Raw genomic sequence first — 15841 nt, 5'->3', positions numbered from 1 at the left:
AACTGTAAGCGTTAGACAATAAACTTATTTAATTAAACTCTCTCCTGTGTCTTACCTGTGCCAGATGCAATTCATGTGCAGTCTTTGATAATTTCTAACAAGCCTTGCTAGGGAGGTAGGTCTAGAAGGCTCCTTTTTTAATCTTTATTTTTTTTTCTTTCTAGAATATAATTCTGATTAATTTTTAGCAGTCTCAATTGAAAAACAAATCTCAAGATTCCTCCCCTTAAAGTCATTGAGCTTTTCTACTCTGCTGTAATCAATTATTTTTTCCCTTTGATGTCACATTTCTTCTGTCTTCTCTGACACTTAACTTGAAAGTAACTTCATGTTGTTTGTGAAGGTAAGAAAATCTTAAGCAGTTTTCTGTTTCAGAAAGTCTCCCTAATTATGCATGCTCATCCTGCTCTATTTCAGAGGCAAGACTGATTTTGACATGTGTTTATTAAAACTCTTGGATCCTGACCTTTCAGCAGCGGTGGCTGTTTACATAATTAGTAGCAGCCCACTGTGTGCAGATGCACTGAGGGTTTGTTTGGGATAAGATGGACCTAGAAGTGATTTGACCGAGTGAAGGTGCAGCCTGGGTACACGGATGTGTCCTCGGGAGAGGGAAAACTGCAAGGCTGTGCCCTCTTAGGGCACGTAAGTGTTTCAGCAGGATCCCCTGGCTGGGCTTACACAGTTCTGGTTTGCATCAGTGGATGGTGTTGTCATAGTCATTATCTTAGGCCAAATAAAACAGTTGTCTCTTTCTGCATAGTTTAGTTAGGGCTGGGAGAAGCAAACAGTATCTGCATGTCTGAATCATAACAGGAAGTTCTTAAAATTGCTGTTTCAAACACTGAAGCCAGAGCATGCACACAGTGTTCTGTGTTGCTGTGCCTGCTCCTGTCACAGAAAATTACTACTTCATAGGATATTCTATGACTCTATGATTTTTGAGTTGGGAGGGACCCACAAGATACTCACTGAGTCCAACTCCTGGCCCTGTGCAGGACACCCCAAGAGTCACACCATTCACCTGAGAGCATTGTCCAAACACCTCTTGAACTCTGTCAGGCTCAGTGATGCGACCACTGCCCTGGGGAGCTGTTCCAGTGTCCAACCACCCTGCGGGTGAAGAATCTTTTCCTGATATCCAACCTAAACCTCCCCTGACACAACTTCAGGCTACTCCCACAGGTCCTATCACTGGTCACCAGACAGAAGAGATCTGCCAGCCCGTCTACTCCCCATCATGAGGAAGTTGCAGACCACCATGAGCTCTCCCCTCTCCAGGTGTTTGGAGTTGAGTGCTGTGTGAGTGAGAGAAACCTGTGCTTGTTCTGCCATCTGCGCTCCTTTGGAACCATGGTGGTAACAACACCAACCACAGTTAACTAAGCCTCTTTCTTATATATTGAATTGTAAGTGCAGAGAGGAGTCTAGTGAGAAACAAGCCATTCTGAAAATTAAACAGTATTTTTATTATGGATATTCTGTCAAGGCTTGATAGAGCAGTTAGAAGAAATGCTTTTTGTCAGTTACATAATTCCAAATAAAAAGATCAGAACCATTCCACAAATGCTTTTTTGTGCTCTACAAGTAAAGCAAAGGACCTTGATTACAAGAACAGCTGTACTTCTAAATCACCCAACTTGGGGCAGTTTTCAACTGAATTTCTCATTGTCCAGTTCTAGAACTTCATAAAAGGAACTTGGAGCGGTTTTTCTGCTGCACACTTCAGAGCCAATGCGTAAGTATAAACCCTGGCATCTACTGCCAGATGTTCCTCTGCTACTAGTTCTGAAAATAAAAGAAAAAAATTATGAGATGCTCTTAAGACCTCACCTTTACAGAAATGTAAGTCCTTGCTAAAATGAAGATAAGTAGTGTTCTAGACACTGCAAACACCTACTGCTATGACTCACTCTCATACCTGGCCAGGTCTCTCAAAGCTTTTTGCTTAACATACAGTATTCCAGGATGTGAAATACCACAAGGAGCCCTGAGAAGGAAAGGGATTCCTGAAGCTCAAGTTAGTGCATTTAATGTGTCAGAAAGCTCTTACCATCAATCCTTTGAAGCAGGTCGTTCTTTGGGAGTGAAACAACTTCCACAAATTCTAGGAGAGAAGAAAAAGATTTACATACGCTTAAATTAGTGAACAGTAGAGAAATTCACCTCTGTGTTCTGTTTCTTGCATTTTAGAAGGGGAAAGAAACTGATTTAATGCTCATCACCATCCAAAACTTGTAAGCCTTATCAAAAAAAAGTCAATTAAATGGGGGAAGGCAGTGACTGGGTTCCTTAAAACACATGTTTGGCAGAAAGAAGCTGGGAAATAGTTGAGAAAAAAGTAGCTGACAGCTACGAAGGATTAGAATCCTAAAAGCAGAAACCTCCCTTTTGAGAATGGAAAATACACTGTTGAAGGAGACTTTTGTTTGGCTTCTCTTGGAATGGATTGGAGATGCATTTCAAGACCAAACCATCTCAAAGGGTTTGTTCATGATGAATTAATGTTGGCCTACCCCTCCCCTGTCTCTCTGAATTATTTGTCTTTGGGGCTTGACCTATAGCTGTGGGGGGTTCATTAATTTGAATTTCCTGTAATACTGGTGCTATAGGTGCAATACTTGGAAAGATAATTGACGCAATCATGCCCCACAGGAATTTGCATCTAGGCCAAAGTCAACCTCAGGCACATTTGATTAGGGTCAAGAGATTACCCAAGCACAAATAAAAACCAGTTTTAACTGACTTTTTCTAAGTAAAACTTGCCATACGAAGATCACACTTGACCTTATTGTCAATGGGAACACAGTCACATTACATACCTCCATCATCTGCAAGTGAAAAAAGAAGTAAGAAGTTAAGGGATTGAAATACACTAGAATTTACAACTAAAAAGCATTTGATGGCTGACTGACTGTGATTGACACTAATTACTTCGGAGTGAAGCTACAACTGAGAGCAGTATCTAGGTTCACAAGTGCTTATGGCCCTCACTGAAATTTGGCACCAAAATGTTTTATTCTGAGTGTGCCACAGCTGACACTTCACATCTGGGCTTCTCCAGTGAATTCAGCAGAGACACACTCTGCTCATCTAGACTGCAGGGTATGATTGGAAGGATGTGCAGCATCCAAATCAGCTAGGCCAGAAGAGATGCAGTGGTGGGGTTAATTGTTTTAAACCCATTGTTTTGTTATCTTCTCAAAATTTTCAAATAAATGGTACAAAACTCACCAAGGTTTTGCTTAGGTCTCGTGTTCTCAGCCTCATCTCCATTAATGATGACACTCACTATGTGTGTGGTGCTGTTTGACACACCTGGGTCCAAGCACAGAGCTGCCAACAAGTACATTTGAGAGAGGAGAGGTTCATTTTCAAAGCAGGAGTCAGGCACCTTGACATTTTATCAAAAGCTTTCACAGAAATGTATCTGATACAATAGAAGAATGTATATTTGGCAGACATTCATGCTGTAAGAGTACCAAAAACTTTGTTTTCACATGTTCTTAGAAGTAATGTGTCTGTAACTGAGCTTTTTTACAGACCCCTGGTAACACTAGTCTTCAGCAGCCAAGTTTACTTTCTATTCCACAGACTCAAGATTTACTGTAAACTACCCCTTACAGACTTCCTCAGTCTGTTGGGGTCTAATTTTGCCATCACCTGTCTCCAGCCTCTCTTAATCCCCAGCATGCAGTTGTACCGAGTAGCTGAGAGACAAGTCTCAACTGCAATGACATTTCCTTGAAATCCCACCTAAGTTGCCTCACCTACCTTCTCAAGTTTGATTTATGATCCTCATTTTGCCTTCTTTATTGCCATTTTATCTTATGTTGGAAGCATGGCATTGGAACAACCATGTTCCAAAGGATCTCTGAATTTACTCCAATTACTCTCCTTTCTTCTTTCCAGCTGGAGAACCCAAGCACAGTCACCTCCCCACAGCTGACAGGAGGGTGACCTCTGCATCAGGCAGCTATTTTTTTCTAAGTTCACAGATGCTGTTTACAGAAGTCCAGCAATTTAGACCTTTACACTAAAATGCCAAATCACAGCTTGAATAATTGGGTTTTGTGTAAAGGACCTTAATTAATAGCATTTTCCTCCCTACAGACATCAAACTTTTACTTCAGACAGAAGTTCAGCAACTGACGCACATCAAGGACCGAAGTTTCACTTTTCCAGCCATGAGATGCTACCCTGCTAATCTGCATAGGCTTTGCTGCTTGGATTTTCCCTTTGGTTTAGAGCGTTTTAGACATTTAGAGTAGCCACCAAGACAGAATTAGCTTTGGTGGGAAAAAATAAATAAAAGCAAAAGACCTGGAGTACATTCAATGACTTCCCCTTTATAGCCAGTTTCTTCCTTCAGCTCTCGAAGTGCAGCACTTTCTGCTGACTCATTTTCCTCAATAAGGCCTGGGAGATACATAATACACAAAAACAATTAAAAGCCTCTCACTTAACTGCAGTACCCATCCCAAGATCAATCAAGCTTTATGGAAGAGGGGAAACATCCTCACTACTCTGTCTTTACAGAGGGATAAATGTTAGGAAGGATTCCAGTCCCTGGATTCATTATGCTGCTGCCCATATCCTTAACTGATTATCTACACATATTTGCCTTCCCCAAAAATGGCATTAATATTCTCATGAGGGAAAGAAGCCAAATGCTTTGACTCTTAGAGAAAGGAGAAGTGGAGGGAATTTTCTCCAATCTGCTAAAACAAGCTTATTTTGTTTTTTTTCCTTATCAAATATTTCTATTTTGGAATAGCACATGGAGCTCAGCATGGTTTTCCAGCTAGAGCTTCATTAAGATCACAGAACCAACTAGGTTGGAGAAGACCTTGGAGATCATCAAGTCTAACCTATAAAATACATATAACCTATAAAACATATAAAGATTGACACTCCAAGCACATTTAAACACACTGAACCATATGTGACTCATCCCAATGTTTCAGCCATGTACCTGCAGGAAATTCCAAGCAGTAGCCATTGATTGGGGGCCTGAACTGTTTCACCAGCACAATGCAGTCGTAGTGCAGGGTTCTCTGTAGCACTGCTATCACTGCTACACCTACAGCAGCGATGGGAGACACAAGGACATGGAATGTGAGTGTAGCAGAAAGTGAGATTTTAGTACGAGATCTGGAAAGGAACCCACACACTGCTACTCTGAGCAATGTTTAGATGCCTGCTCCAGAATCCTGAATGATGAATTTAAGCTCTTTATACCATGCATGGTGAGAGATCTTCAAAGCTCCCCACATGTGAGAGGCACACATACCAAGGAAGACTGAGCCTCAGGCAAGGGCTCTCCTGCCTGCAGAAACTGTTTGGAAGGCTCTGTAGGGAACTCTCTACTATATTCCTTCCATGTGTAAATCATGTCCCAAAGAGCCCCTTGACCCCTTGACCCCTAACAGGAGACCCAATCACCAGTTTGTGAGCTACTCCATGTCAGGGTACCCATGATATCTTTGGAAGTGCTCCATCCTTTTAAAGTGAACACAATGATCTTGGGAAAGCACTCCCACCAGTAAGGTTCTGGTTCTTCAGCACTTACGCTAGCATTTCATTAGCTCAGGGGTATAGCCAGCTCTGCCAAGCTACCTGTTCTACAGCCTCATTCATTCAGGAACAGACCAGCTCTAAATCTGAACTGTCAGCTTATCAGAAGCACTTTTACAGGGCAAAAATGCAAACAAAAAAAGCCACCAGTGTCTTACCATCAGCTGTAACTCCTTTTTTGTTGCCAGTACGCTTTACAGTTTCCCAAGTTCTGTTTAAACAGAGAAAAGAACAAATGAATACCTAAATCATCTTCTACCCTTGCTACTTTCATTAAAAGCAAAAGGTACCATCACACAGTGAGGTCTTGTAAGAAGCAACCAGCCTTAGGCAGGCCCTGTCATACACTGGCACTATAAAATGTCTGTAGCATAATTTTCTTTTGCCTACTTAAGGAAGGAGAGAGGAAATAGTTAATTTTAGTTACACAAAAGATCCAATCTTGCTAATTGTAAGACGATACTTTGCTGATGAACTGGGAGACACTAGAGAAAACAATCAGTACAGAATCTAACACATTAAGGGGAGGGAACTAAAGCCGTGTACATAATCCTACATAAACACAGCAAAACTAAAGAGTACAAAAGAATTGGACAGAAATAATAACACACAAGAGGACATTAATTTGTCAATAATATGCAAGGTCCAGCACCACCAACAGGGAAAAAAGAACCCTTAATGAAGAACCAGAAAAGCCACAGGATGGACTCTCTGATTGTCACAGAGTAGTTGCACAGCTAGAACTTCCTTCTGTGTAGCATCTTTCCAAAGAACTGGAAATGCAAGACAATCCAGGGTCCAACATGCCCAGGAGGATTTAGGAGCCAAATTCAATCCAAATGCTTGCACATCTGCTGGAGTAAATTTCTTTCCCCTGAACAGCAGGAACTCCAAAGGAACCTCACAATGAATAACTCTCATCTTGTGTGGAGTGATGGGTTTGTAATGCTCATGTTCTCTAGCCTGGGGCCAGTCTGTACAATTGGGAATCTGGAACACCAGACAGGCAATTACCTGGTTTTCCCAAAGGGATCCGTATAAGTTGTTTCTGCAAGCTTCAACCATTGTCTTTCTACGATTACCTAAAATAAAGAACTCTTTGTTAAATACATTATAAAATTAATCCAAAGATTTGGGAGAAAGAACACAACTATTTTTAGATCCTTTTGAAGACAAAATTTCAGCATCACAACACACCCAAGAATGTGCAACAGCATTCCTGTTGCTAATACAGAAAAAAAATTTACTCTAAATTCTTGAATATGAATAAAAAATAACCCCAAGACAGTAACTTTTCTTAACATGAGTTTAATAACCAAGTTTTGATGAATTCAGTGGGATTTTACGTACTGGAACATCTTCATTTTCTAAGTAGGATTTTGCAAGGGTAATACATCAGCTCCATAAGGGTCTCTGGGCTGCACAGACTTTAACTGCACTGGTGCCCACGAGTGCCCCATCAGCAGAGAGCACAGCCCAAAGGCTGAGCATGCAAGACTGAAAACCAAACTACCCTGAAACTTTTCCTGTCCTGCCCTCAGACTGTGGCCTCGTGTAACTGCTGTTTTCTGCAGCTGTGAGAGTGATACATACCTGCCCCTTCAGGATTCTGAGAGCTGCTGAGAGAGCGCTTGGCATTAACACTATGGCCAAATCTCTTTTCTGAGCTAAATGAGTTTATATTCCCTATGATGTTTCCTCATCTTTTACGTAATTAATTTAAAAGAGAAAAATCCCTAGATATTAGCCCTGCAGTTTGCTTCTTTTATTGTAACTTGTTTTAAAATGAGTTATTTTTATTATTACTTTGATGGGTAAAGAATATCTGCTCACAACAGCCTGAATATGCCTTCCCAGAAAAAGGAAGAATCAAGTAAGATCAGCTCCCACTTTTCATGGAAAGTATTCCAGCATCAGACCACACAGTTACTGCAGTTACAGAACCACTTCTGATATAAGAGCCACTGGCAGAGAGAGGGTAAACACTTCTCTGTATTAAGCCCACAAAATGATTGAAAAAAATATATAGCTTCATATATGCAAGATCTAATTATAAACTTCCAGTGATACCAAAGAGTACATTGTTTTAAAAGAGGATAACTAAGAAACATTACAAAAAAACCCGAACCAACAACAAACCAAACAAACCCATAAAAAACTCAAGCAAAACCAAGAAAAAAATAGGATAAAATGAAAATGCTGATGCAAAAACCCGTGCTATTAATAGAAAACCCAAAAAATTTACAAAAATTAAATCCTTCATGCTTGTGAAATATTCATATTTAAAAAATGTCCACGAGAAAAGATATAATCCAAACAAATCTCTTCTTTCCTTGTGCCTTGAAACTGGAAGAAATTACAAGACTGTGTTCACTCCATGAAGAACAAATAAAAGAAACCACATTTGTGTTATAACAAGAGGGGCACACTGCCAAACCTGCCTCAACACCAAGGATTAACTACTAAGAATTCACTTAAAAGGGAACAGAAACAAATACAGGCAGTGTAGGGTGAAAGTGCTTCTAGTAAGAATGAAGTACCTCCAGAATCCTTCCTTAGGACTGATATTATTCTTACTACTTCCTTACTGATGTCTTTGAAACGGCGATTATCTAAATTCAAATCCTTCCAGGAAACATAAAAGGTGGTACAATCCTAAATGTTAAAGCAACCCTTAGTGGTTTACCATCTTAAAGAAACAGAAAGCTGTTTGAAATAGAAAACTGTTGCTGAGTTTCATAACCCACCAATTTGTAAAGTCTCTCAGAGATACCAGCATTATTTCGGAACATTGAAAAACCTCCTGAACAGACAATACAAGAAACAGATGCAAAATCCGAAAAAAGAAAAGCAGCTTAAAATAATTTTATACTAAAATAATTCATAATAATCTTAATAATAAGATTTCTCTCTCCTCATTGACAACCTGTATAGTTATTTCAATAAAGAGGAACGTCACATCTTTTAAACTCTCTGACAATCAGGAAGAAGTGCTCTGTCTGTTGAGTAGGTTTTTATGAACATACAGCCTCTACAGCATTTTGTACTCTGCACCCACAAACTCACAATAATTGTTACTTAACAACAAAACATGTCAAACCCAAGCATGCTGTACCTCTTCCTTAAGGACGAATTGTTTAGCTGTTTTTGTAACTTCTGTGGGTGTCTCGGCTGCCATTTTCAGGAATGTTAGGCTTTCCCCTCCTGTGCAAAGTCCAGATATATATGAAACACAATCAATATTTGCTTTCAGTGTAAAGTTAAAAGGTTCATTTCTGCACTGTAAATTAACAAATATAGCTTGCTGGAGAAAGTCAGGGGCTTGTGATGGCAAGTTCAATTCATGTTTTCAGCTCCACCCAATGATTTCAGAGTCAAATAATTCAAAGGAGAAATGTAAATTTGGGTCAAATCCCTGACTTGCATGGTTTTAATAGTCCTATCAGCTATCAAGTAGCTGTGCTGGCTGAAGACACTTTTCTTAACAGAAAATTCAAGTATCAAACACACATACAGACAATTCATCCATTTCAGTCAAATTGTTTCATTCTGATCTGGGTGAAATGCTCTGTCAACAGTGTCTGGACAACAGGACTATGCACTCCACTGTGAAAGTGGGAAAAAAACCTTATACTAAGAGAACTTCAGTGGTAAAAACTATCTGCTATTAAGAATCACAACTAGAACCTACCTCCACCTTACATCACAAATAAACACATAAATGACTCAGTCCTTCCACTAAAAAACAAGGTCAAAAAACTACACGTGTGTTCCAAGTCTATGCAGCATGTGGGGCTGGTGTGACCACAGCGTATCAGTCTCTTACTGGGAATGATGTGCCCAATACCATGCAAAAGGCAGCATTTTCAGTAAAATATCCCCAAAGCAAGGCTCTGCACCTGCAGCCCAGTGCCTCAGCCTGCATCTCCAGGAAAGTGAGATTATCCACTCCCTCCATCCAGTTCCAGCCTAAAGGCACAGCAGGCAGCAGAAAAAAAAAATGTATTAGAGACTGACCCTGTGTCACTGCGGAACTACGGGGCACTTTCAGCACAGAAACTTATACCAGGGAAATCATCTCCAATATTAACTTAATCCTGAAGTCCTGAAAATCACCATGAATCATAAGCAAAAGCCAATGAAAAGAAACAAACCAGTTTAAACACCAGGAGAGATGAGATAATATTAAAGATCTCGATCATCCATAGCATTGATGGTCATAAACTTTCCATAAAATCAAAAGGAATCTTTCCATGACCTCAACTATGGATCAATCAGGCTCTCTGTGGTCTCTAGCAATGAACAGTACCACAGTGTGTGAAGACATTCTCTGTCAAGCCCAATTTTAGCACTTTCATTTTTTACTTCATCTCTATCCTTTTACGGTAGCATCTGCTGCACATTTGTGAAACAGGAAAGAGCAACAATCAGCTTTCATACACACTGGATTGACATTTATTTCCACCAAGTAGTTAAAAGGAACAGGTAGGCTGATATATATCTGTTTATTAGCAGGAGTAAAACTAAAGTACATGAAACCATTTCCTCCGTCTGTACACAGGGCAGGCTCTTTCTTGAGTGTTTTTGGACGAAGTAGATCATAGAGGTCAAACGTGCAGATCGGTTTTATGTAACATAAGTCTTGAAAAGAAACCCTGACCTGTGAAACCACAGTCCATTCCTTCAAAAATATGTTCTATAATATTCTCTTAAAGCAATGAAGGTCCTTTTCAAAACTACATAGGTTTATTATCTACCTTACAGCTATTTGTACGAAAAACTGCTCAGGAACCTCACTTGCTTATGTTCCAGTTTCTATCCCACTTCAGTTCAGTTAGCTGTTCCAATGTTTGGAACTCCCTTCTCTTAGGATTGAAGAGTTTTATCTGGACAATGGCCATGGTCTCATGCTGTGACTCTCAAGTACAAGATCAAGCTTTCCACCAAACATGCAAAAGAAGCACAGCCCAGGAGAAACAGTCACAGGAGGCTCTGTGTGATGTCTTTAAAAACATTAAAACCTTGAATACCCAGCTACAACAAATTCACCTCCTACATTAGGAAAGAATTATAGCCTTTTGCATCGTCAATATAAATATATCAAAGGAGTAGAGAGCAAACCACAGCCTTGTTGAAGTTTTTTTGGATTGGGCTAAATCTTCTTCTTTTACTCTCCCCTCACAGGAAATCCTGTTCCATTGATCACACTAATCCTTCTGCACAACTATCAGTGTATCTTTCTCAAATGTGGACTACCACAGTTGTACCACGAAAAAAACACACTAGAACCGCATCTCATGGCAGAAGCTATTTTCACCACACCTTGCTCTCTTCTGAGAAATTGAGGGGTAACTTACTACTTAAAATAACGAAAAAAATATACAGTTTCAGTGGTTTGAATTATCACTAAAACCTAAAATGGGAGAACACCTCAAAGAGAGGGGAACACTGATCTAGCCCGGCTTCTGTAGTTTGGATCTCCTCCACAAGTGGGTGCAGTAACTCTACGTATAGTGACATTTTTTAAAGTTCCACCAAAACAGCATCTTTGCCCAGATTTAGGTGGCTGTATAAAAGTGAGAATTTCTGCTGTTAGAAAGCTGAAATACCATTTGGTTAAATGAAGACTGCAATTCTGGCATCTCACGTTAGTCATGCTGTCAAGGATGGCAACATCTTTTGTTCATAAACAAAATTAGCTGCAACTGAAAATTAAATTTAACACTAAAATGTTAGGTTTCTAAAGGCCTATTTAGCTTTCAGAACATGCCGTGTCTTCCAGCCCTCTAACAGGAAGGTTCTTCTATCTCATAAAATTCCCTCTGCATATAAATATGAGTTCATTTGAGTTAAAAATTCAATGCAGCTGATACAGCAGCCTGGGAACCCGGCTACCTGACTTAGAATTACATGAGCTCTTAAGAACAGACATTTTTAATAGTTATAAATACAATCTTAAGAATATGTCAAAGTGCCCACATTTATCAGCTGCCTTAACACAAATCAACAGCACTCAAACTATCAATTATGGGGAAAAATAAATGTTTTCTACTTTGAGAGTTTTTGTGCCCAGTATTACAGGGTGCTGCTGGCAAATGATGCTACTTCTTCCATTTATTTCATACTGGGGTCAAATTCTGTCCTGAAAAAGCCATGCCATTTATGAAACATGTAACTTTATTCCCATTGTTTATTCCTTTATTGAGTGGCTTCCTTTCAAGGCAGCACCCAGCCATTCTATAGTTTCCAAATTATCCTTCACAGGAGTTAAAATTTTAAGCCAACTGAGGTCTGTGAATCAGCTCAAGAGAGAAGCCAAGATATCCGAACTATACTTTCATATTAATACTTAGATAAATCGATTAGCTTTTCTAAATCACTTTTCAGAAGAAATTCTCTGATCCAAACACACATTCCAGCTGACAGCAAACAGATTCAATGGAAGCTCAGCAACAGGGTCTCATGGCAAGCCCACGGTCAAACAAAATACAGGTTTTCTCATAAAGAATGTGCAAAAGAGACACTAGCAACATTTTAAGCACGATTTAACCAACAGCACTCTGAGAAAGGTACACTGAAGATAAAAATCATTAAAACTCCTAAGGCACTTTAAACTTGTTACTTGCACTTTAGTGCTATGATTCTAGAAACAATATCAATTACTTAGCAATTAAGTTGATGGGAGGAAGAAAAGTAAGTGGAAAACGTTTCATTTTTATCATGGTATTTAGAAGCATGGATGACGCACCGAGTGCCAAATAAAATATGAACAAATAACTGCAGAGCAAACAACAACAAGGATTATCTCGCATAACCAGAAGAGGGTTAGAGGCAGCTCCATGTTGTTATCAAACTTCCCAACAGCTGAGGTGTTACAAGGCTGGAGGAGACATCCCCAAACTGCAGATATGAGAGTACACAAGGAAACATCGTATGGAAACACCACCATGCAAGGGACACGCAGCCACAGACACAACAGCTGAACCACGGGGCTTAAAAAAACCCTCACGCTACTCTGTTAATGCTTGACTTGGGACTACACAAAATGAAATAGTGGTTGATGAAAAACTTAAGCTGACAATGTGCGCTCACAGCCCAGAAAGCCAAAGGGGTCCTGGGCTGCATCCAAAGATTGTGCTCCTCTCCCCTGCCCCTGTGAGAGCCCACCTGGAGCACTCTGCGCGGTTCCGTGTCCCAACATAACAAGGACATGGAACTGCTGGAGCAAGTCCAGAGGAGGCCACCAAGTTGATAAGGGGACTGGAGCACCTCCCCTACAAAGACAGGCTGAGAAAATTGGAGAAGGTTGCATGGACACCTCCGAGCACCTTCCAGTAAATGAAGGGGCTACAGGGAAGCTGTAGAGGGACTGTTCATCAGAACTGTAGTGATAGAACAAGGAGTAATGGGTCAAATTGAAAAGAGGAGAAATTTAGGTTAGATATTAGGAAGAAATTCTTTACTGTGAGGGTGGTGAGACACGAGAACGGGTTGCCCAGGGAGCTGTGGATGCCCCAACCCTGGCAGCGTTCAAAGCCAGGCTGGATAAAGCCGTGAGCGACCTGGTCTCGTGGGAGGTGCCCCTGCCCATGGCAGGGGGTGATTGAAACTGGATGATCTCTAAGGTCCCTTCCAACCCCTTAACATTCTGTGAGTCTATGAAACAGCTCCATGCAGGAAACACGCAGGCACAGGGAAGACAGCAGAACCTGAAAGGATAACACGTTACTCGAAAAAAACACACTAGAACCGCATCTCATGGCAGAAGCTATTTTCACCACACCTTGCTCTCTTCTGAGAAATTGAGGGGTAACTTACTACTTAAAATAACGAAAAAAATATACAGTTTCAGTGGTTTGAATTATCACTAAAACCTAAAATGGGAGAACACCTCAAAGAGAGGGGAACACTGATCTAGCCCGGCTTCTGTAGTTTGGATCTCCTCCACAAGTGGGTGCAGTAACTCTACGTATAGTGACATTTTTTAAAGTTCCACCAAAACAGCATCTTTGCCCAGATTTAGGTGGCTGTATAAAAGTGAGAATTTCTGCTGTTAGAAAGCTGAAATACCATTTGGTTAAATGAAGACTGCAATTCTGGCATCTCACGTTAGTCATGCTGTCAAGGATGGCAACATCTTTTGTTCATAAACAAAATTAGCTGCAACTGAAAATTAAATTTAACACTAAAATGTTAGGTTTCTAAAGGCCTATTTAGCTTTCAGAACATGCCGTGTCTTCCAGCCCTCTAACAGGAAGGTTCTTCTATCTCATAAAATTCCCTCTGCATATAAATATGAGTTCATTTGAGTTAAAAATTCAATGCAGCTGATACAGCAGCCTGGGAACCCGGCTACCTGACTTAGAATTACATGAGCTCTTAAGAACAGACATTTTTAATAGTTATAAATACAATCTTAAGAATATGTCAAAGTGCCCACATTTATCAGCTGCCTTAACACAAATCAACAGCACTCAAACTATCAATTATGGGGAAAAATAAATGTTTTCTACTTTGAGAGTTTTTGTGCCCAGTATTACAGGGTGCTGCTGGCAAATGATGCTACTTCTTCCATTTATTTCATACTGGGGTCAAATTCTGTCCTGAAAAAGCCATGCCATTTATGAAACATGTAACTTTATTCCCATTGTTTATTCCTTTATTGAGTGGCTTCCTTTCAAGGCAGCACCCAGCCATTCTATAGTTTCCAAATTATCCTTCACAGGAGTTAAAATTTTAAGCCAACTGAGGTCTGTGAATCAGCTCAAGAGAGAAGCCAAGATATCCGAACTATACTTTCATATTAATACTTAGATAAATCGATTAGCTTTTCTAAATCACTTTTCAGAAGAAATTCTCTGATCCAAACACACATTCCAGCTGACAGCAAACAGATTCAATGGAAGCTCAGCAACAGGGTCTCATGGCAAGCCCACGGTCAAACAAAATACAGGTTTTCTCATAAAGAATGTGCAAAAGAGACACTAGCAACATTTTAAGCACGATTTAACCAACAGCACTCTGAGAAAGGTACACTGAAGATAAAAATCATTAAAACTCCTAAGGCACTTTAAACTTGTTACTTGCACTTTAGTGCTATGATTCTAGAAACAATATCAATTACTTAGCAATTAAGTTGATGGGAGGAAGAAAAGTAAGTGGAAAACGTTTCATTTTTATCATGGTATTTAGAAGCATGGATGACGCACCGAGTGCCAAATAAAATATGAACAAATAACTGCAGAGCAAACAACAACAAGGATTATCTCGCATAACCAGAAGAGGGTTAGAGGCAGCTCCATGTTGTTATCAAACTTCCCAACAGCTGAGGTGTTACAAGGCTGGAGGAGACATCCCCAAACTGCAGATATGAGAGTACACAAGGAAACATCGTATGGAAACACCACCATGCAAGGGACACGCAGCCACAGACACAACAGCTGAACCACGGGGCTTAAAAAAACCCTCACGCTACTCTGTTAATGCTTGACTTGGGACTACACAAAATGAAATAGTGGTTGATGAAAAACTTAAGCTGACAATGTGCGCTCACAGCCCAGAAAAAGGATTGTGCCCCTCGCCCCTGCCCCTGTGAGAGCCCACCTGGAGCCCTCTGCGCGGTTCCGTGTCCCAACATAACAAGGACATGGAACTGCTGGAGCAAGTCCAGAGGAGGCCACCAAGTTGATAAGGGGACTGGAGCACCTCCCCTACAAAGACAGGCTGAGAAAATTGGAGAAGGTTGCATGGCCACCTCCCAGACACTTCCTGTGACACCTCCGAGCACCTTCCAGTAAATGAAGGGGCTACAGGGAAGCTGTAGAGGGACTGTTCATCAGAACTGTAGTGATAGAACAAGGAGTAATGGGTCAAATTGAAAAGAGGAGAAATTTAGGTTAGATATTAGGAAGAAATTCTTTACTGTGAGGGTGGTGAGACACGAGAACGGGTTGCCCAGGGAGCTGTGGATGCCCCAACCCTGGCAGCGTTCAAAGCCAGGCTGGATAAAGCCGTGAGCGACCTGGTCTCGTGGGAGGTGCCCCTGCCCATGGCAGGGGGTGATTGAAACTGGATGATCTCTAAGGTCCCTTCCAACCCCTTAACATTCTGTGAGTCTATGAAACAGCTCCATGCAGGAAACACGCAGGCACAGGGAAGACAGCAGAACCTGAAAGGATAACACGTTACTCAGTTATTCCTTGGCTCGGGGCGGGGCAGGGCAGAGCAGAGCGAAGGCAGCGCTGCCGGAGGCTCCGGGACGCTG

General features: G+C 40.8%; 1 protein-coding gene across 2 annotated transcripts; it reads right to left on the bottom strand.

The window, feature by feature from the left end:
• Positions 1-1445: 1445 nt before the first annotated feature.
• On the bottom strand, positions 1446-15841 carry NUDT5 (nudix hydrolase 5). 2 transcript variants are annotated; one of them, XM_008638376.2, is made up of 10 exons: positions 15766-15841; positions 8693-8781; positions 6592-6659; positions 5736-5788; positions 4976-5083; positions 4324-4419; positions 3235-3336; positions 2823-2831; positions 2054-2107; positions 1446-1788 (listed from the first exon to the last, which is right to left on the bottom strand). In XM_008638376.2, the coding sequence occupies exons 2-10, from the start codon at positions 8753-8755 to the stop codon at positions 1679-1681; spliced, it is 663 nt and encodes a 220-aa protein (XP_008636598.1). In that variant the 5' UTR covers positions 8756-8781; positions 15766-15841; the 3' UTR covers positions 1446-1678. The 2 variants fall into 2 exon arrangements, with proteins under 2 accessions (XP_008636598.1, XP_017595902.1); XM_017740413.1 differs by having other exon boundaries at positions 15746-15835.

This window comes from Corvus brachyrhynchos, unplaced genomic scaffold, assembly GCF_000691975.1.
Source record: "Corvus brachyrhynchos isolate BGI_N302 unplaced genomic scaffold, ASM69197v1 scaffold307, whole genome shotgun sequence".
NCBI lineage: Eukaryota > Metazoa > Chordata > Aves > Passeriformes > Corvidae > Corvus > Corvus brachyrhynchos.
The sequence above is the reverse complement of the archived record's forward strand: the minus strand, read 5'-3'. Positions and strand labels throughout refer to the sequence as shown.